General features: G+C 44.8%; 2 protein-coding genes across 5 annotated transcripts in view; one reads left to right on the top strand and one right to left on the bottom strand.

The window, feature by feature from the left end:
• Positions 1 to 13,561, top strand: part of FIP1L1 (factor interacting with PAPOLA and CPSF1) — a 31,073-nt gene extending 17,512 nt beyond the window's left edge. For 2 of the 4 annotated variants that reach the window (XM_054382845.1, XM_054382843.1), the window contains 6 exons: positions 3,683 to 3,709; positions 4,411 to 4,465; positions 4,828 to 4,883; positions 7,427 to 7,640; positions 12,623 to 12,760; positions 13,389 to 13,561. In XM_054382845.1, the coding sequence (XP_054238820.1) occupies positions 3,683 to 3,709; positions 4,411 to 4,465; positions 4,828 to 4,883; positions 7,427 to 7,640; positions 12,623 to 12,760; positions 13,389 to 13,536 (638 nt within the window). In that variant the 3' untranslated portion in view covers positions 13,537 to 13,561. The remainder of the gene's footprint in view (positions 1 to 3,682; positions 3,710 to 4,410; positions 4,466 to 4,827; positions 4,884 to 7,426; positions 7,641 to 12,622; positions 12,761 to 13,388) is intronic. The other 2 variants (XM_054382848.1, XM_054382844.1) reach the window with 1 other exon arrangement.
• A 1,690-nt stretch (positions 13,562 to 15,251) lies between these two features.
• LNX1 (ligand of numb-protein X 1) overlaps positions 15,252 to 19,977 on the bottom strand; it is a 75,890-nt gene continuing 71,164 nt past the window's right edge. Inside the window, exons 11-12 of the mRNA XM_054382842.1 lie at positions 16,576 to 16,734; positions 15,252 to 15,387 (exon numbers count right to left, since the gene is read on the bottom strand). Of these exons, the coding sequence (XP_054238817.1) occupies positions 15,252 to 15,387; positions 16,576 to 16,734 (295 nt within the window). The remainder of the gene's footprint in view (positions 15,388 to 16,575; positions 16,735 to 19,977) is intronic.

The raw sequence follows: 19,977 nt of genomic DNA, 5'->3' as shown, positions 1-19,977 counted from the left end.
GGATTTGATTTCTTCAGGCCTGTGTTTTAATTGTGCTGTTGCCAGCTCTTTATCTTCAAAGCTAGTCCTAAAATAGAATCTGCTATCCCTCTTAGGTTCAATGAAGGAGGAGTTAAAAAAAGCCCTACTCTTACCCAGTATTAAACCAGGACTACTTGCCAGAAAATTTAAGTATTCCAAATATAAAACATCCTCCAAAAGCCCCTTTGAAAAAGGAGCTTACTTTGAAGTTAGATCTCTTCTTCTGAATTCATTCACTTGGGTGATTCAACTCTTTTTTTCAGGAGTAAGTCCTGGAATGATTCAAAGGGCCAAATGCACCAAATTCTCAAAACACTCCTAGGAGCTCAGTAGCTGTGGCATAAAATGTGTTGTGTTTTGTTTCCTGGGTTTATTGCTTATTAAAGAAGAACGTGGATGCTTCTTTTTGACAGGCTTTAAAAGCTGATTTATGTCTTCTGGTTTTAAGACTGTGGTTAAAATGTGCCATGTATTTGTGAAACTGAAAAAAAAAAAAAAAAAACAAAACTCAAGTATTGAACTTCTGTTGCTTAACTTTGGGAAGTTTGACTGCCTAAACTTCTAGCAGGGGTTAGCAAGGAACTGTAAATCTGCTCAGTCCTAGCAATCTAAGCTTGTACTCTGGTGATAAAGGAGTGAGAATTTGACTGAGTTTAGCCTGTGGCAAAAGGCTGAGTTCTTTTGCAGTGCTGTGGGCTGTTAGAGAGTTCAGCTCATTTACAGGATGTTGCTAAGCTGTGGCAGCATTGTTGGGTTCCTTACTCCCCAAGAGGAGTGTGGGTGGCATTGCTTTCCTTCAGGAAAACCTGCCTGGGTTTCTGTAAATATTGACCAGCCTCAAGTTCCTAGGATGGCCTGAAAGCAGTTTTGAGCACATTCCCTAAAATGCTGCACTAATCCCATTTGGATTGCTTTTCACCTGTGAGTCTTGAGGATTCAGGCTTAGGCCAAGTGTATCTTTGTGGCAGTACAAGGTGTTGTAGGGGCATGACGTGATCTGTGCAGTCACCTTCTGGTACTGGTACTCAAGTTTAATCCCACCTTGCAAGAAGTGACTCAGTATTTCAAGAGTCTTCTTTCTTTCTCAGGAGAAGTCATTTCATGTAATCATAGAATGTTAGGGGGTTGGAAGGGACCTCAAAATGTCATCCGGCCCAACACCCCTGCCAGAGCAGGAGCACCTAGGGCAGGTCACAGAGGAAGCCATCCTGGCAGGTTTTGAATGTTTCCATCAAAGGAGACTCCACAACTCTTTCTCTCAGAAATTTTAGAAGACCAAAGACTCCTGATGAAATACTTCACTGTCAGACTTTTCATGGTGTGATGTCCAGTGTTCTTAACAACAGTGGTGCATATTGCAAGCTTGTGTGCTGAGGAAGAGGAAATAGCTCAATATGGTCGAGAAATTGGGCTTTTTGGGGTTCACTGCCTCCTGAATGGCATTCTGGCTGAAAGATAAATTTTTCAATCTTCCAAGACTGGACAGCAATCTCAAATTTGTTTCACAGTTTGTTTAATTATAGGATTAATGCTGGTGAGAATGGCAGTGAAATTGGTGAATGTTGATATTGATTACTGTTCCTCCTGTCTGTCCTTCTGCCCAGGCAATTTGGGAGCTGTTGGCATTTCTAGACATGGTAATACATAGAGGTAGTGAAATGTTGGTGCTATACAGAAGTCTAATATTGAACTAATGATATATGTATATAAAATTAATAACATTGTGGCCAGGATGTCTAAGGTAGTCTCTGGATTATGAAGCCTGGAACTAGAATGAAATGGGTTTTAGTTTAAGTGGATCTAGCTGCTCATCAGTCTGAATGTTTATGCAGTTAGGACAAAACTGGTGAAAGCACTTGGCAAAGTTTCGTGTTCTTGCAATGAGTTGTCAGATTGAAATTAATTATTTTTTAGTGGAGGCAGAATTGCTCATAACTGAAGTAGCTTTCTGCCTGGTAAAATAGTCTGCTTTCTGGCAACATTAGTTTAGCCTGGTTTATATTTTTTCACGTGGCAGTGTTTTGTTGTTCAGTTGAGTTAAAGCTAGTTCTTTGCAAAGTATGAGAAGACAATGTCCTTTAAAGTCTGCAAATTATTTTTACTTTCTCATTGTTCCTTTCCTAATCAGTTAAGATGTTTATCTGTTGGGGCAGTGTGTGTGTGTGTATATCTATCTATACACACTCAGGTATTTTGGTGGGGCAGTATACTTTGGTAGACCAAGGGATTTATTTGGGAACAATTTCTCAGCCTTTAGTTAGACCATAGAATCCTAGAATGCCTCAGGTTGGAAGGGACCTCAGAGCTCATCTCCTCCAACCTCTGCACCATGGGCAGGGACACCTCTCAACTAGACTCAGCTGCTCAAGGCCTCATCCAGCCTGGCCTTCAACACCCCCAGGGAGGAGGCAGCCACAACATCCCTGGGCAGCCTGTTCCAGAGTCTCACCACCCTCCTACTGGAGAACTTCTTCCTCAGCTCCAGTCTAAATTTATTCTCCCTCAGCTTCAAACCATTCCCCCTTGTCCTGTCTCTAGACACCCTGATGAAAAGTCCCTCTGCAGCCTTCCTGTAGAATCCCTTCAGTTATTGGAAGGCAGCTCTAAGGTCCCCTGTGAGGCTTCTCCAGGCTGAACACCCTCAGCTCCTTCAGCCTATCCTCATAGCAGAGGTGCTCCAGCCCTTGGATCATCTTTGTGGCCTCCTCTGGACTCTCTCCATCAGCTCTGTGTCCTTGTCATGCTGGGGACACCAGAACTGGAGGCAGGATTGGAGATGAGGTCTCAGCAGAGCAGAGTCCAGGGGCAGAATCCCCTCTCTTGCCCTGCTGCCCGCACTCCTCTGGCTGCAGCCCAGCACACAGCTGCCTGCTGTGCTGCATGAGGGCACTGCTGGCTCCTGGGGAGCTTCTCAGCAACCAACACCCCCAAGTCTTTCTTCAGAGCTACTCTCAACCCACCCTGCACCCAGCCTGTACTTGTGCCTGGTATTTGCCTGACCCAGATGCAGGACCTTGACTTTGATGCACTTTTAATTGTTTGGGAAGGATTTCTCACCCTTTAATTAGCTGTGTAACTGCTAAGCTGAGTCTGAAAGCCAGTAATGTTAGAACAGTCTTTGAATGTGTGCCTATCAAAGGGTTCTCCTTTCTCAGATGTTTACAACAAAATAAAATACCAAACAATGTTTTTTTCCCTCTGCAAGTAGCAACTAAGTGATTAAATGCAGTGTGGCATATCACTGATTGATAAGTCTGCAGTGCTTACTGCTGCTAGAATGTTTTGTCCACGTGGACCTACTCTTTCCTGCACTAAGCTATTAAAGGCCAGGTTCATCCAGGAATACAGACCAGTGTAAATGTGTTCTTTGGGATGTTCCTTTTCTTCTGGATATTAAACGCTTTTAGGGTTATGGATTTAATTCTCATCTTGAGACCCAGACTCATTCTTGGTTTGTTTTTGCCTCTGAGATCCTGAAGAATAGGAATTAAAAAGCCAGATTTGAGAAGGCTTGTATAAAATCTTAATGGTTGGTGTTAAGGTGAGACCTTGATCACAGAAAATAAGTTCTCATTCTTCTTGAGCATGTATGTGGTGTTAGCTCAATCTGGTTTTCGATCTACACTTACTAGAACTGATGGCTTATTTGTTGTCTTTTTAGGTATCCCAATAACAGTGCCACCACCAGGTAAACTTGCTTGAAATCTTTTTCCACATTTGGTTAAGAAAGGAAAACTGAAGTGATCTGCAACTTAGCACCTTCCATTTAGGTAGCTAGATAAGAGTTGACCGATACAAAACTAGATGCAGAGCTGGAGGCTCAGATACTGTGATGCCAGGCAGAAAAGAAAATGAATGAAAATGCTGCTGAATAGTGGAACTAATCAGCCAATTTTAGGTGGGGGCTTTGGGCTTTTTTGTTTTCCCTTTTACCTGTTTTTTCCTTGTTTTCTTTTTTCTTCTTCTCTCTCTTTGTTTTTCTTTCTCTCCTTTTTTCTTGCTTTCCCTCTCTCCTTTTTGCTCCCTCTCCTTTTTGCTCCCTCGCTCTCTACTTTTTTCTCCCTCTCCTTTTCAGAAAACAGTTGTGATTGGTTTTTATTAAGTATTGTTACACACTCAGGAATTTCCCTGTGTTTGTAAGTGACTGTGTTTTTAGGAATGCCAGGGTATTTGTTTTGAAACCCTGATGATACGTGTTTAATAATCTGCCTTTGTGAAGCTGGAAGGTAGTTGTCAGTCTTACAAAATAAACCCCATTTACAGATTGAGAAACAATATTTGCCTTGTACTCTGGAACTGATTTGCTGTTTCATGCTTAGCCTGGTTCTTTTATCTGTTTATGGATTGATTTTATCTTTACTCTCCCCCCCACCTAATTTATTGTTACAGGCTTTGCACCACCACCTGGCGGCCCTCCACCTTCCCTCATACCCACCATAGACAGGTGGGTGAAATCTTGCAAAGTGATGTGTCAGCATTCTGGAACTGAAATCAGGGCTCTTACACACATTACCCAGTGGCTAATGGATTTTACTAGGGAGTGGTGAGACAGTCTCAGATTTGTACAGTGTTTGTACAGCAGTGTCAGTAGTCTTACCTGCCTGGTACTAAAGTGGCAGACAGCTTCCTTAACTAGTCATGCTCAAAGTGGAGGACTTAAATCCATTCACAGCAAACACTTAGGTTTAGTCTGTATGGTGGGAAGAATCCAGGGGAATAATAGGGAAAGGATGTATTTATTGGTGATAGATAGTTCTTAGCTTTCATGGTAAAGGTGGGGTTTTGTATGTGTTCTCTCTTCAACAGTGGCCATTCTTCTGGCTATGATGGTCGTTCTGTTCGTGCATTTTCCTATGGCAGTGGTGAGTAAGCTTTTGGCTTTGAAAATGTCGCCTACTGCTAGATGAAACTGTTTGATAGATATCAAAGACTCATAACACTCATCAGGATTTTAGCTAAGACATTGAACAGATCCTTTCAACAATTAATTGTGAAAGCTCATTGCCTGCTGTTGTAAACAGATACAAGTTTGCAAACTCAGCAGTTCTTGATAAATGCTGTTGGTTTGCTTATTTATTTGTGTGCTGGATAGTTTTCCATGCTGTCCTCATAGCAGAGGTGTTCCAGCCCTTGGATCCTCTTTGTGGCCTCCTCTGGACTCACTCCAACAGGTCTGTGTCCTTCTGCTGGGGACACCAGAACTGGAGGCAGGATTGGAGGTGGGGTCTCAGCAGAGCAGAACCAAGGGGCAGAATCCCCTCTCTTGCCCTGCTGCCCACACTCCTTTGGATGCAGCCCAGCACAGGATTTGCCTTCTGTGCTGCACTGCTGGCTCCTGGGGAGCTTCTCATCAATCAGTACACCCAAATCTGTTTCTTCAGAGCTACTCAGCAATCTGAGCAGCAAACACAGAACAGCAGTTCGTATTCCAAAGTAAGCTGCTTGTCTGTTCTGAAGAGTTCCTGGTGAAAATGGAGATAACAAAAATGCACCCTGGTTTATCTCAGGCTCTTGGGATGGAGATGACATACTTCTGTCTGATAAGAATTACTGTAAAAGTTGATCCCACCATTAATAACTTAATTGTATGCATTTAAAGTGAAACTGGAGTTTACACCTGAGATGAGAATATCCTGACAGCCAACGTCTCGTAGACCATCCTTATGTTGTTGACATAGTGGCAAGTCAAGGAAATTAGCAGGCATTAAGGTCCAGCTGGTCTTTTGCTATTTCTGGCTGCTTTCCTTAGAAGAATTTCAGGGTTTGGCAGCATAATGAACAACATACTATTGTATAAGGGTATTTATTTTTTTGTCCTGTTAACTCCTCATTTTGTCTGTAGCCCTCAAGTGAAACAGTGTGGAGCATTGTGTCAGAGGCAAAGCCTCCTGGAAATGCTTTGTTACAGAATTGCAATGCTTTTCACTGCAAATGTATTTTAACAATCAAGTGGGGTTTTCCTGCTCAAAAGGTCTTTTGTATTCCTCCCTTGGCTGCTTGGCAAGCTGCTGTCTTCAGCTTCTGCCAAAGCAGGCATACCCTAGCCATTGTAGGCAAGGCAGTCAGAAGATAGCTGCCTGGAGAAGCCACTGATGTCGTAACAGCCTTAAATGTAGCAGCAGTAATGCACTTGACGTTGTTCAGTGGGGATTCATGTTAATGATACTGCTAATGTCTCTCTGTGTGCCACCGTGGAGTCAAGTGAATGTTGTTCTCATGTTATAGATAATGAAGTGGAACTCAAAGCAAACAAGTTATTGAAGGCTATGTTATCATTGGCTAGAAAAGCAGATAAGCAGAAAGTGGGAAGTCCTCTGTACTGTAAGTCCACCAGAGAGTGCTGTTTCCAGTTAAATACCACAGCCCTGATGTTTTTTCATCACAGGGCTCCTGGAGAGGGAGGGCAGGACAGGACAACCGGGGCATGAAGAGCAGCAATTAGTTATTATGTGGAAGCTGGCAGAAAGCAATGGAGAAGCTTGGCCCTTCCCTCTTCCCATTGCTGCTTACCTAAACAGATTGGCAGGCAGCAGTGTGACTTCTTAAGCAGATCATCTTTTAGATTGAAAAGCATATGCTTCAGTTCCTGAAACTATGCCATTTTAGTGGTAATAGTGATGGTGCTGAGACTTCTTTAGCAATGGTATCTCAGCAAGCATCATTTCTTCTCTTCAGCCTGATTACATGGAATTTTGTTTCTGTAATCAGGCAAGTATGGCAGAGCACAGTGTAGGATATCAATTAGTGACTGAAAACTTTGAAACCAACATTATATTTTTATTTCATATCAATTAGTGACTGAGAAATTGGAAACCAACATTGTATTTTTAAATCCAGCTCTTTTAAAGGACAAAATATAGAAATAACATCTCCTAAATACCAAGTTTGTCCTTTTTCTTTTTTTTCTTTTTCAGAACTGCATTTTCAGAGCCACTGGGTTTCAAAGGCAGTTTTATTTCTGGTTATTTAGTTGTTCCCCCCCAAAAAACAACCCCAAAGCTATTTGACCACCTGAAATAATGCTCTTTCAGCAAATCCTTGCACAATATTTTAATTAGTTTTTTTTTTTTTTTAAGAGGATTTAGGTCATTTTTGTGCTGTACATCCTTGCTCTGAACATCTTCACAACCAGGATTTAAATGACAGTTTTTGTGCTGTACATCCTTGTTCTGAACATCTTCACAACCAGGATTTAAATGAGTGCCCAGAGGCCATTGTGAGGGAGGGAAAAAGAAAACAAAAAAGGCAGAGTTTGTTCAGGATGAAGTTGGCTGTAAGAGGGAAAGGTTGAGGAATGCGAGTGGAGGAGGCTGGCAGGTGTGGATGTGTTCATTCATCAGTAGTGTTACAGTTTTCAGCTGCTGTCTGCTTTTGTTCCTTCTAATACCTGCGTCTCTTTCTTTAGTCACCTTTCCGCACCTTGCAGGTTCTGCTCCTTCCTGGCCTAGTCTCATGGACACCAGCAAGCAGTGGGATTACTATGCACGGAGAGAGAAGGACAGGGAGCGTGAGCGAGAGCGATCCCGAGATCGGGACCGGGACCGAGAGCGGGATCGAGAACGTACCAGAGACAGGGAGAGGGAGCGAGACCACAGCCCCACTCCGAGTGTCTTCAACAGGTCAGTGCTTTGGCTCTGCTCACAACCACACAATGCTAGGGCTTGGGAGGGACCTCTGGGGACAGCCAGTCCGAACCCCCTGCCAGTTCACAGAGAATCATAGAGTGGTCCAGGCCAGAAAGGACCTCCAAAGCCCATCCAGTCCAACGCCCTCTGCAGTCAGCAGGGACATCCCCAGCTAGATCAGGCTGCCCAGGGCCTCCTTGAGCCTCACCTTGAATGTCTCCAGGGAAGGGGCCTCAGCCATCTCCCTGGGCAACCTGTTCCAGTGCTCCATCATAGTGAAGAACTTTTTCCTGATATCCAATCTAAATCTGCTCTTCTCTAGTTTGAAGCCACTGCCCCTTCTCTTGTCACCGCAGGCCCTTAGAAACAGCTTCTCCCCATCCTTCCTGTAGGACCCCTCAGGTACTGGCAGGTTGCTATTAGGTCTCCCTGGAGCCTCCTCTTCTCCAGGCTGTACACTCCCACCCCCCTCAGCCTGTCCTTGTAGCAGAGCTGCTCCAACCCTCTGATCATTTTCGTAGCCCTCCTCTGTAGCCTCTCCATCAGGTCCATGTCCTCCCTATTTTGAGGATTCCAGACCTGTACACAGCACTCCAGGTGAGGTCTCACCAGAGCAGAGTCAAGTGGCAGAATCACCTCTCTGGATGTGCTGGACACACACCCTTTGATCCATCCCAGGCTGCTCTTGACCTTCTGTGCTGCAAGCTCACACTGCCTGCTCATGTCCAGCTTCTCGTCCACCAGCACCCCCAAATCCTTTTCCTCAGGGCTGCTTTCTAACACCTCATTGCCCAGTCTGTATTGATAGTGAGGATTGTCCCAGCCCAGGTGTAGAACCTTGCACTTGCTCTTGTTGAACTTCATGAGGTTCACCTGGGCCACCTCTCCAGCTTGTCCAGGTCCCACCTCACTACCCAGACACTTCCTCAGATTAGGGAATGCAGGGATGCTCAAACCCCTGCACCTGTGTTTGTGTGCTCCAACATTAACTGTAGTGTTCAGTTGTGTGTTCCAAGGAGCCAGAGGACATGGCTTCCTCTCCTTCCCCTTTTTCTCTTGGAAACTGTAAGTAAACTTCTAAATGCAAACTAGAAATGTAAAAGCAACAGCATGTGTCCAAACTGATCTGAGTGCTGTGCAGGTTAAAGGTGTGATTTAAGCCCTCTGCATGAGTAGGATGTTCAGCTCCTTCACCTCTCTAAGATCATGATAGAATGACTTAGTTTAGAAGGGATCTCACAGATCATCTACTCCAACTCAATTGGTTGCTCAAGGCCTCATCCAGCCTGGCCTTAAACACCTCCAGGGAGGAGGCAGCCACAACCTCCCAAGGCAACCTGTTCCAGTCTCATCACCCTCCTGCTGGAGAATTTCTTCGTAAGATCCAGTCTAACCCTACTCCCCCTCAGCTTCAAACCATTCCCCCTTGTCCTGTCTCTAGACACCCTTAGGAAAAGTCCCTTTGCAGCCTTCCTGGGGGATCCCTTCAGGTATTGGACAGCAGCTCTAAGGTCCCCCCAGAGTCTTCTCTTCACCAGCAGGTCTAGAAAGATCTGTAGAAGAACTACATGAATCTGGGTTGCCAATTCAGTGCCAAGAGCAATATGCTGCAACATTTGACCTTAATTACTGGTGTTAATAGCTGCAAAAATGGTTAGTTTGGTCATTAGCAGTGACTGGGTACTTAGTGATCCTATCTTTTGTAAAACTTTCATTTCAAAGTCAAGAACTTGCTGAGTTTCCAGACAAATGATGAAAATAACAGCAAATTATGACAATCCTAGCAGCTAACTTTATTCTGCTGTGAAGTAATTGCTTAAAAAAAAAAAACAAAAAACCAAACAAGCAAAAAAACCCAACCAAACTGCAGCTGCTATGTGGTTCCTGTGCAGGAGTACAAAGCATTAATGTTGAGCTTGCTGTGACTCCACAGAGCAGAGGTCTGTTGGCTGCCAGATTCATCTACATTTACTTTGTTCATTATTTGCTAAGTGTTTTTGAGTAAACATCCTGACCCTTCTCTCAGGGTTGTTTTTTTTATGTTGTTCTCAGTTTTTCCAGAATTATCCATCTATTAGGTGGATTGTTTTTACCACTGGTTTGAGAGCACCCAGACTCAACATCACCTGAGAGATGACATTTTTTTTTTTTGTTACACAGGGTTTGTTAGCTGGCTACAAGATAAGAGGCTTTTCTGTGTAGGCAGATGTGGTGGTGTCCTCTCCTGTGAGCACAGAGCTATGTTCCAGTGTCAGGTCTTGAGAACTCCAGCCCAATCTAAACATCTGTTTCTCAGACAGCTTGATTGAAGGCCAGCTAGAAGCCTGGTCATTCAAGGGTGCTTGAAATGAACCTTAATAGCTTCCAGCCCTCAAGAAATCTCTGTGCTGCTGCCAGAGTTATCTGTGAAGGAGGGGGAAGAGCAGGCCTCAACTTTTTTATGTGACTAAATTATCCACCATCTGTAGCAAAGCTGTTGCCACATGGCTGTGGAAGAAAACTGAGGCCCTTAACTAGTGTCAGTTGGAGTGTCACAGGGAAGGTGGGAGAGGCTTACAAGAGGACATGCAGACATGATGTTTGTTAAGAAGGTTTATTTTCCGTTCTCTGCCCTTAACAAAACTAAAATGAAACAAGCTATGAGGAGAGGAAAGTGAACTGTTCTGGAGAGTGCACAGAGGCAGGACTTCTATTTAACTGCCCTTTGTTTCATTTTGTTCAAGCTGTGCTGTGGTGGGATTTGAAGCAAGCATCATCTTCAGCTTTTTACAGAAGATACTGCTTTCAATGTTTTCAGCAGTTCATGGAATGATAGAATGGTTTGGGTTGGGAGAGACCTTTGAAGGTCCTGTGTTTGTGTTAGAGTATTTGTTAGACTTTTAAAGGAAAGTGGGAACTCTTTATTCTGTGAGTATAACCAAAATGTGGTTGAAAAATGAACACTTCATCTGTCTTTATTCTGTTCTACCTTTACCCTGCTATGCTCAGGTGAAATTGTGCATTTTCACAACAAATCTCCCTGTCCCTTTGAGCAGATGCTACTCTTCAGAGGCTGTTGTCCCTTCTGTACAGCCAATGTTTTCTTTTGTCTTGTTTCCATAGTTTGGTGTCAGTCACTTGCCACTGAAAATGTAAGCTTTGGGATTTGATTGACAGCTCAACGTTTTGTGGGTTTTCCCTCAGCTATTTGAAAAACAAACACATCTCTTGTGAGGGTGACTGAGCACTGGCACAAGCTGGCCAGAGAGGTTGTGGTGTTACCATCCCTGAAGAATAGCCAAAAGCCATCTTGGTGTGTTCCCAGGCAACTTGGGGCCCTTCTTGAGCAGAGCTTTAGAGCAGATGACCTTCAGTCATACCTTCCAACCTCAATCATTCTGTGATGTGTCACTAATGTGCTCTGCAGGATTTGATCAGCTTACTCTCAGCTCTGTAAGTGAATCAAGGTTACAGGCACTGGTGAGTGCAGTCACAGTACTCAGTGGACTTCTTTCCTGATGTGTATGTGTGAATATTTTCGGCATCCCTTATTAAAGCAGGATCCTTTGTAGGCTGTTTGATGCTTCTCTGCAATGTCTTATTGTTGAATTTTGCTTCATGGTGTCATCATACAGAGTTTCAGAGTGCTGTTGCTTCAGGCATTGCCCCTTCTCACTCTGAGCTTCCAGGCAGAGCTCTAATAGGCACTAAAGTCCTGGCTGCACTTGGGCAGTGGCCACAGGATTCAACCTAAGTTCTCACTGCTCCAGGACATGAGAAATGTCTTTGGGTTTGAGCTGTTCTCCTTGTGTGAGCTGTCTGGTCTGTTCTGCTGCTGTCAGGGACCTCAGAAAGAGACTTTCTTTGGTGGCAAATTGGAAAACATGAAACCCTTGGATTTTGGTGAGCTTCACCTGTTTCACTTGCTGCCTCAGAAAGCCTGGTCACATTGTGCCTCTATTTAGCACTTGCTAGAGATCCTCCAAATTAGGGTTACAAAGACTTGGTGGGATCTATAAATAAATAGTTCCAGTAGGTTCATTTTTGTTGCAGACTCGTTGTTAAATGATGCTGGATGCTGTATCTGGGTAGGATTTCCTTGCTACAGGTAATAAAGTGAGCACAGCTTTTCAAGCTGTGCTAAGGTGAGCCTGCCTAGCGGGGGGTTGGACTTAGATGATCTTCAGAGGTCCCTTCCAACCCCTGACAATCTGTGATTCTGTGATCCTGTAATGTGGCATTTCAGTGGCGTTGGCTAAGTGCAGATACTGCTCTTACCTTCTTCTTAGAACCACCCTTCTCACCAAGTCAGCCTATGGAAATAACATTTTTAAGTAAAGCCTTTAAATCCTCTTAGAGCCTGTAATATTTGAGGGAGGGTGTTTTCTTACCAGCCTTGTAGCAGGGCAGCACTTGTGGTAGTGCAGGAGAGGAGTGGAAGCAGAAGACAGCATTGACACTGGAGAGAAAGGAATTTTAAAAGCAACCTAAAGCACTAAATGGATTTTAAAAGCAACCCTAACCACTGAGTGGATTTTACTCTCCTTCCTTGAGGCGAATGTAAGGAAATGGTTCAATTGCACGAACATTCATTGACTCCAATGGTAGATAGGCCAAAAGTGTACTGGTGAGTGGTGAGCATTACACACAACTGATCTGAAACACTTCTAAAGTTTGCATAGGGTTGTCCTTTGCTGCAGCTAGGTACAGGTATGAGCTGATGGCTTGACACCTTCATGTGACACTGTTGTAACCTTTTTTCCCTTCCATTTGTGTTGAGCAATCCCCTTCCAAACTGCATTAATCACAGGAGTCTGGCAGCTCAGGTGAAGAGCTTTAATCTCCTTTGAGCAGGTGGTGTGGCTCTCAGTTAGAAACCCAGTGGCACACTCAGCTTTTTTCTCTCACTTCTCTTGAGAGTCTGTAAGATTTTCTTTGAAGTCTAGGTACAGCTTGGTGTTGGTGTCCTGAAAAATCTGCTCTTTTTGTTCCACCAGTGACGAAGAACGCTACAGGTACAGAGACTATGCCGAGAGAGGCTACGACCGCCATAGGACGAGCAGGGAGAAAGAAGATCGGCACAGAGACAGGAGGCACAGAGAGAAAGAGGAGACTAGACACAAGTCATCTCGAAGGTTTGAGTGCTCTTTGGTGTTTTCTTTTTGATAGGATAGCAAAGACTTGACCAGTTTAAAAAAAGGTAAGGTTTGAGAAGAAGCCCAAAGTGGAGCTGTGTGTGGAAAGGCTGCAAACGCTCAGGCGCTTGCCACAGAAAACATGGCCAAGCCACAAGCTGTACCTTCCTATGGAATGCTGCATCTGAACAGACATGGTGAATTTGGGGAAAGAAGAGTGACAATGGGGACTCAAAAAGAAGTGGAGTGAAGCTGCCATTCAGCAGCATTAGCATAAGAGCTCACCAGGGATTCTTAACAAGTTAATTAACCCTCATCATCACCTGATAGGAATTGTGCAACTTGATCCTTTTGAAGTTAAAAACAAAGGTTAAGCCCAGGGAAGAGGGTCGATAAAAATGTTAAACCATTAAGGGATGTGACATCATTAAAAAGCATTCCACTTCCCCACAAAAAGTATAGGATGAGTGAAAGAAAAATTCAGCTTGGTGCTGACATCCACATACCAAAGGGGTCGAAGCAGGAGCAGCTGCCAAGTGCAAAGGCTGGGGTGGTTTTGGTGCTTTGTAATGAGGTGAGGCCTGACCATGCTGCAGTTGTTTGAGGCACTGTTTGCTCTGTCTTTTAGTAACAGCAGACGTCGTCATGACAGTGAGGAAGGGGACAGCCACAGAAGGCACAAACACAAAAAGTCCAAAAGAAGCAAAGAAGGAAAAGAAGCCAGTGGTGAACCTGCTCCAGAACAGGAGAACACTGAAGCTGCCCCTGTGGAATAGGCTTGTGTGGTTGAGTTGGGTTGTGGGGGGTTTTTTTGCCTACTTGCATATATATTAGTGCCAGAAATAGATGACTATATAAATCTTGTTATTTTTCTGGGGATTAAAGTAATTTGCTCTTGATCTTGTTCTGATAGTTTGAAATCAGAGGTTACTTTTGGGTTGGTTTTTTTTTTGACAATAAAAGAATGAATTTTTCACGTTGAGATTGCTGGACTGCCTATCTTTTAAGAAACATCTTAGAGGCAGAGGCTTATGCTCTTAAAATATACAGAGGGCTTAAGTTCTTTGCATTAAATAGTCTCCTTTTCTCATAAGCCACAGAGAAGGTCATTCTTTTACTGCCTTTAGAAGCAATGTGCAGTCACTTTATCTATGAACATCTGGAGCAGTGTGGCTTTAGGAGAGCTGTTGGAGCTCATATCTGAAGAGGTCATCCTTTACTGCAGGGACAGGCAGGAGCTGCAGACTCCTCAAGAACCTTGGACTAAGCTGAAAGGAAAAAGAAAAAAAAACCTCAGAGAAACTGAGCAAGGTGCTGCTTGTTCTTAGTGTGGGGGAAAGAGTGAGGGTAATGATCATAGACTTGGTAATGATGTTCGGTTTGTGGGTGCATAAGGCTGAATTAAGCTGGATAATCATCCCTGCTGCTTTCCACGGGCTTAAGAGAAAGTTCATTTTAGTCTTTATTCTGGGGGAACAGCTGTCCTTAACATGTCAGAGATTAACAAGCTCTTCCCAGTGAGGAAAAGACAAGGCTTTGGAAGGTGGGGCCTTTGCTGAGATAAAAGAATTCTTTAACCAAGACAAAATGTGAAGACCATCATCACTTTCAGATCTACCCCATTCAGACCAGCAGCAAATGTGACTGGCAGGGCAGTCCTGCTGAAATTGCCCTGTGCTCTTGAGAAGCCTTGATGGTATCAGCAGGGTGTGCAGAGTGCTTCCTTAAAAAAAAAAACCACAATAATTCTCTGTACTCCCCCCCTCTGCCTTAGATTGAGAAGCATTAACCAAAACAGAGCAGGGAAACTAGGTCACTTGGCTCTGGCTGGAAATGATGGCTGTTGTACAAGTCCACAGGCAAGAGGTTAGTTTTTAATTATTTTAGAAATTTTTAATTCACAGTTTTACAGACTAACAAAAAACAGTCTTGAAAATACCAACTTCATGCTGACCATGGAAAAGGAAGAGGGAAGCAAAGTGCTCTTAGTGTGTTGGATAAAAACCTTCACCTGATTTTTTTTTTTCTTCTTTTGATTTTTTTTTTTTTTGCAACTAGAAAAATTGCAGTACTATTTAGGTTTTTTTCCCCAAGGGGTTATTCAAGGATTTCCTTTTGTAAATCAAAATCAAAAGGGGGGAGTGGGGGGGGGCGGGGCAGGAGCTGCTTTTGCAGCTCCTGGAATATTATCATCCTTTAACACATTAAATACATACATATAAAAAAAAAGAAGCAACAAAACAAAAAAACCCTTAAGAACACAGGGAAGGAAAGACTCAACTCTGTAGCTTGAATCACTGTGAAGTGATTTTTTTTTTCTGACAGGTGGCCCCTGCTTTGCCTAAATTTGGCTGTTCTTGACATGCAGGTCAGAGTTTCACAAACCTTTTCCTTTAGGAACACATCCTTGACCACACCCAGAAGGCCAAACCTGACCTTTCTGCCTTTTTTTTTTTTTTTTTTCCTGCCACACTCTCCAGGAAGCCTTCTTTTATACAAGAGTGCCAGGCCAGGACACAATTGTGAGAGTAATTTTGCCTTTCAGTTCTTTGAGCATCCTTGCCAAGCAGGAGTGCATCATTCCTGAGGTGTTCCTGCCGTTGACAGCCAGGAGGATGTCACCGCACCTGGAAAACCAAAGGCAGACAGGACACAATAAATCAACAACCTGGCTGCTGCTCCTAGGGGTTTGCAAATGCCAAGGGATGGCCTTAGGCTGGCAGGAAGGGCTAGAAATGAGTCTCACTGTTCCTTCTCTGGCTGGTCATGGATATTGAGAATAAAGCTGGTGAAAACATTTTGCTTGGTTGGGTTTTTGTCTTGCAATTTGATAATCAGACATATTTGAAAGAAAGTAGGAGGGTTTTTTTTCAGAGGGGAATGGTTCATGCTGTGATCAAACAATGCTTTAAGACTTACAGAAGCATAGAATTGTTAGGGTTGGAAGGGACCTCAAGGATCTCCCCTGCCATGGGCAGGGACACCTCACACTACAGCAGGTTGCTCACAGCCACATCCAGCCTGGCCTTAAAACCCTCCAGGGATGAGGCTTCCACCACCTCCCTGGGTAACCTGTTCCAGTGTCTCACCACCCTCATGGGGAAGAATTTCTTCCTAACATCCAATCTGAATCATTTCTATTTTAGTTCCATTTCCCCTAATCCTATCACTACCTCACACCCTAAAAAGTCCCTCCCTAGCTTTCTTGTAGGCCCCCTTAAGATACTGGAAGGCCACAAGAAGGTCTCTTCAGAGCCCTTCTTGGTTGATTTAAGTTTGCTGCATAAGTCTGCATTGTTTACTCTCTCAAATTGTCTTGGTGCTTGCAAGGAAGGTAGAGTGGTGCTCAGGTGGGTTGCTTTGGTGGGTGGGTTAGGTGGTGGGTTAGGTGGTGGGTGGGTGGGTGAGGTAGTCTGGTTGGTTGGGGGGTGGATGACTGGTTGGTTTGGTGGGTGGGTTTGTGGATAGGTGGGTTTGGTTGTGGGGTGGGTGGTGGGGGGGGTAGGTTGGTTGGTGGGATTTTTGATCTGGGAATAAGGGAAAGCTTCTCTGTACTGCCATGCTTTTTACTACCCCAGAGATAAAACTGCCATATTGATCCTAGTGAGTGCCAGACTGCTGAAAAACTTCTAACTTGAGGGCAAATCTCCTGGAGTTCAGGACTCTTGTATCCTATTTCCAGCTCTGTATCAATGAGTCCCTTTCCTCCACTACACTGTTCATGAAAACTTCCTTTAAAAAACAAAGAGGACACAAATGACCGAGATGAGAGAGAGTCACCTAAACACTGCTTTCCATGAGGCAGTTCCCATTACCTGATTCTGCCATCGTTGTATGCTGGTGTTCCTCCAACAATGGACTTGATGAAGAAGGGTTTGTTCCCAGTGTGCTCCTCATAGCCTCCCACGATGCTGAAGCCAAGGCTCCCAGCTGTGTTCCTTCGTAGGATGATTTCTTTGCAGCTGTACAAATACCTGAGACAAAGCAGCCTCGTTACATGGCTGATGATTAACTGCAGATTCTGCTGCTTCATTAGTGAGGACTCTGCCTTTGCATGCACAAACAGAGGCTATTTTGAAAATGCAAAATATCACCACAGCTCTGCTGTATTAGACACCTGCCCTTCCCTTCTCTTACTGTAATGCTGCTTTCCACAACCAGTTCCACTAAAAGAAGGTTACTGGGTAAGCTTGGGGTTCAAAGAAGTTGTTATACAGGGTAAAGACACAGACAAATCATAGAATCATGGAATTGTCAGGGCTGGAAGGGACCTCAAGGATCATCCAGTTCCAAACCCCCTCTGCCATTGGCAAGGACACCTGACACTAGATCAGGCTGCCCAGAGCCACATCCAGCCTGGCCTTAAAAACCTCCAGGGATGAGGCTTCCACCACCTGCCTGGGCAACCTGTGCCAGTGTGTCACCACCCTCATGGGGAACAACTTCTTCCTAATGTCTGATCTAATTCTACCCTCCTCTAGCTTGGATCCATCTAGTTAGAATTGAAAGCAATGGAGAAAAGCAAACTTAACTGATACTTGATTTAGTATTTGAAACCATCATTCCACCTCCAATCCTGCCTCCAATTCTGGTGTCCCCAGCATAAGAAGGACACAGAGCTGCTGGAGTTAGTCCAGAGGAGGCCACAAAAATGATCCAAAGACTGCAATACCTCTGCTGTGAGGGAGCTGGGAGTGTTCAGCCCGGAACAGAGAAGACTCCAGCAGGACCTTAGAGTTGCCTTCCAGTACCTGAAGGCATCCTCCAGGAAGGCTGCAGAAGGACTTTTCATCAGGGTATATAGAGACAAGGACAAGGGGCAGTGGTTTAAAGCTGAGGCAGAGCAGGGTTAGACTGGAGCTGAGGAAGAAGTTCTTCAGTATGAGGGTGGTTGGATGTGGCCTTGAGCAGCTGAGTCTACTTAAGAGGTGTCCCTGCCCATGGTGGGGAAGTTGGAGTAGCAGATGTCAGATCCCTTCCAACCTGAACCATTCTAGGATTCTTTTTTTTTTTTTTTTTTAACCAGGGAGAAAAATAAAGTTACAGAGCAACAGAAATTTCAGTGCTTAGTACCTGCCTCACTCCTGGTTAGTGGTGCACCTAGGAATGACTGAGGAGCTTGCAAACCCTTTAGTGGTTCCAAATCTGAAGGAAGAGGCAAGCCCCTGTGAGAAGCTCTAATCAGAACCTTTTTAGGTTTCTAAGAAACAGCTGTCACTCATGCAGAAGGAGAAGTAACTTGAGTATCTCTAGCTCTTCAAGATTCTGCTTTGTCTAATAATGCTTTTGCTGTGTTTCACAGCAGAATTTTATAGCAGCCCTGGATGAGTCCCCCAGGGCCTACAAATATTCACCTGCTGCCAGGCTGGTAGGTATATAAGATCTGCTCAAGAATTCACTGCCTGCTAATGTAAGAAACAGGGGACTTCTGCTTCTCAGCAGTGAGCCAGTAGCACTTTACCACCTGTAGGGTTCTCCAATGTGCAAAACCACTTAACACCCCCTCCCCCCCGTTTGATGGCACTTATCAAGGTCATGACAAAGCAATGCCAGGATTGAGCTCTTAGTGTGGATATTTGGGGTGCAGGGGTTTCTGCTGCCCTAAGGAAACGTGATCAGCTCAATCCTGGTGGCACAGGAAAGAAACAGCCAAACAGAACTACAGAATGTTAAGGGTTGGAAGGGACCTCCAGAGATCACCTGGAGATTTTCCAGACCCATCTGGATGCGTTCCTGTGTGACCTGTGCTAAATTCTATTCTAGATTCTAGAGGTCCTGCTCTGGCAGGGGGTTTGGACTCAATCATCTTTGAAGGTCCCTTCCAACCCCTAACATCCTGTGATCCAGTGAACCCCCCTGCCAGAGCAGGATCACCTGGAGCAGGCCAGATAGGAACACATCCAGACAGAAGAAGAAAGCTCAGTGAAGACAAACAAGGCTCCCAAGCACTCTGTGCATGTAGCCACAAGGCCCTCAGTTGCACAGTCTCCATCAGCCCAGAAAGCAGCAATAGATATTTGCTGGCCAAGCATACACTGAATAAAGTAAAATCCACACTTGAGTAGAATGTACACGCAGCAGCACCAGGACTGTTCTCTCTGCCAGAGCAGAGCAAACATGAGAAGCAAGGAGCAGCAGAAAGTAACTTCCTCAGTCCTGAGTGCCTCGCTGAAGGGCTGAGGTGTAACCTGCTGTGACAACAAAGCGGTGGAGACCAGGAAGGAAGCAGGAGAGGTGCTGGAGAGAAGCTGAGCACAGCAAAAGGGAAGGAAAGTTTTCCCAAGGTGTTTACATTTGTCACTTTTGGTTCCCTACACCCAAATTGTTATTTAAATCATCTAAGTTAAATTCCCCAAGCCAAGCCAGTTTTGCCCACGAGAGTGAAGGGTGAGTGATGTCTCTATCCTTACTCTGAGCCATGAGCTTTCTCACCCTCATCCTGCTGGAGGTGTCCTTGGTGCAGGCCAGGTTCCAACACATAGAATCATAGAATTGTTCGGGTTGGAAGGGACCTCAAGGATCATCCACTTCCAACCCCCCTGCCATGGGCAGGGACACCTCACACTAGATCAGGTTGCCCAGAGCCACATCCAGCCTGGCCTTAAAACCCTCCAGGGATGAGTCTTCCACCACCTCCCTGGGCAACCTATTCCAGTGTCTCACCACCCTCACGGGGAACAACTTCTTCCTAACATTCAGTCTGAATCTACTCATTTCTAGTTTTGTTCCATTCCCTCCAGTCCTATCATTACCTGACCCCCTAAAAAGTACCTCCCCACCTGACCCCCTGGCCATAACCAGAGACAACTCTTGGCAGAGTGGCTAGGTGGTGTTTAAACCTTCAAAGTGATGGTTCCTTATCTCCATCCCATGGGATAGAGGGGGTATAAACATGGCAGTGCACCATCCATCAGCTGTCAGAAATGTGGAAAGGATTCTAGACTTGAGGTGACTCCACCACCTCCCTGCCCAGCACATTCCAATCGCTGACCACTTGCTGGGAAAAATTTTTCCTACTGTCCAGTCTAAACCTACCCAGTCACAGCTTGAGGCCATTCCCTCTTGTTCTGTCACTAATTACCTGTGAGAAGAGACCAGCAGCAGCCTCTCCACAATGTCCTTTCAGGTAGTTGCAGACAGCCAGGAGGTCTCCCCTCAGCCTCCTCTTTTCCAATCTAACCATCCCCAGCTCCCTCAGTCACTCTTCATCAGATTTC

This window comes from Indicator indicator, chromosome 8 (genome assembly GCF_027791375.1).
Source record: "Indicator indicator isolate 239-I01 chromosome 8, UM_Iind_1.1, whole genome shotgun sequence".
NCBI lineage: Eukaryota > Metazoa > Chordata > Aves > Piciformes > Indicatoridae > Indicator > Indicator indicator.
This window is presented reverse-complemented; position numbering and strand designations above follow the sequence as displayed.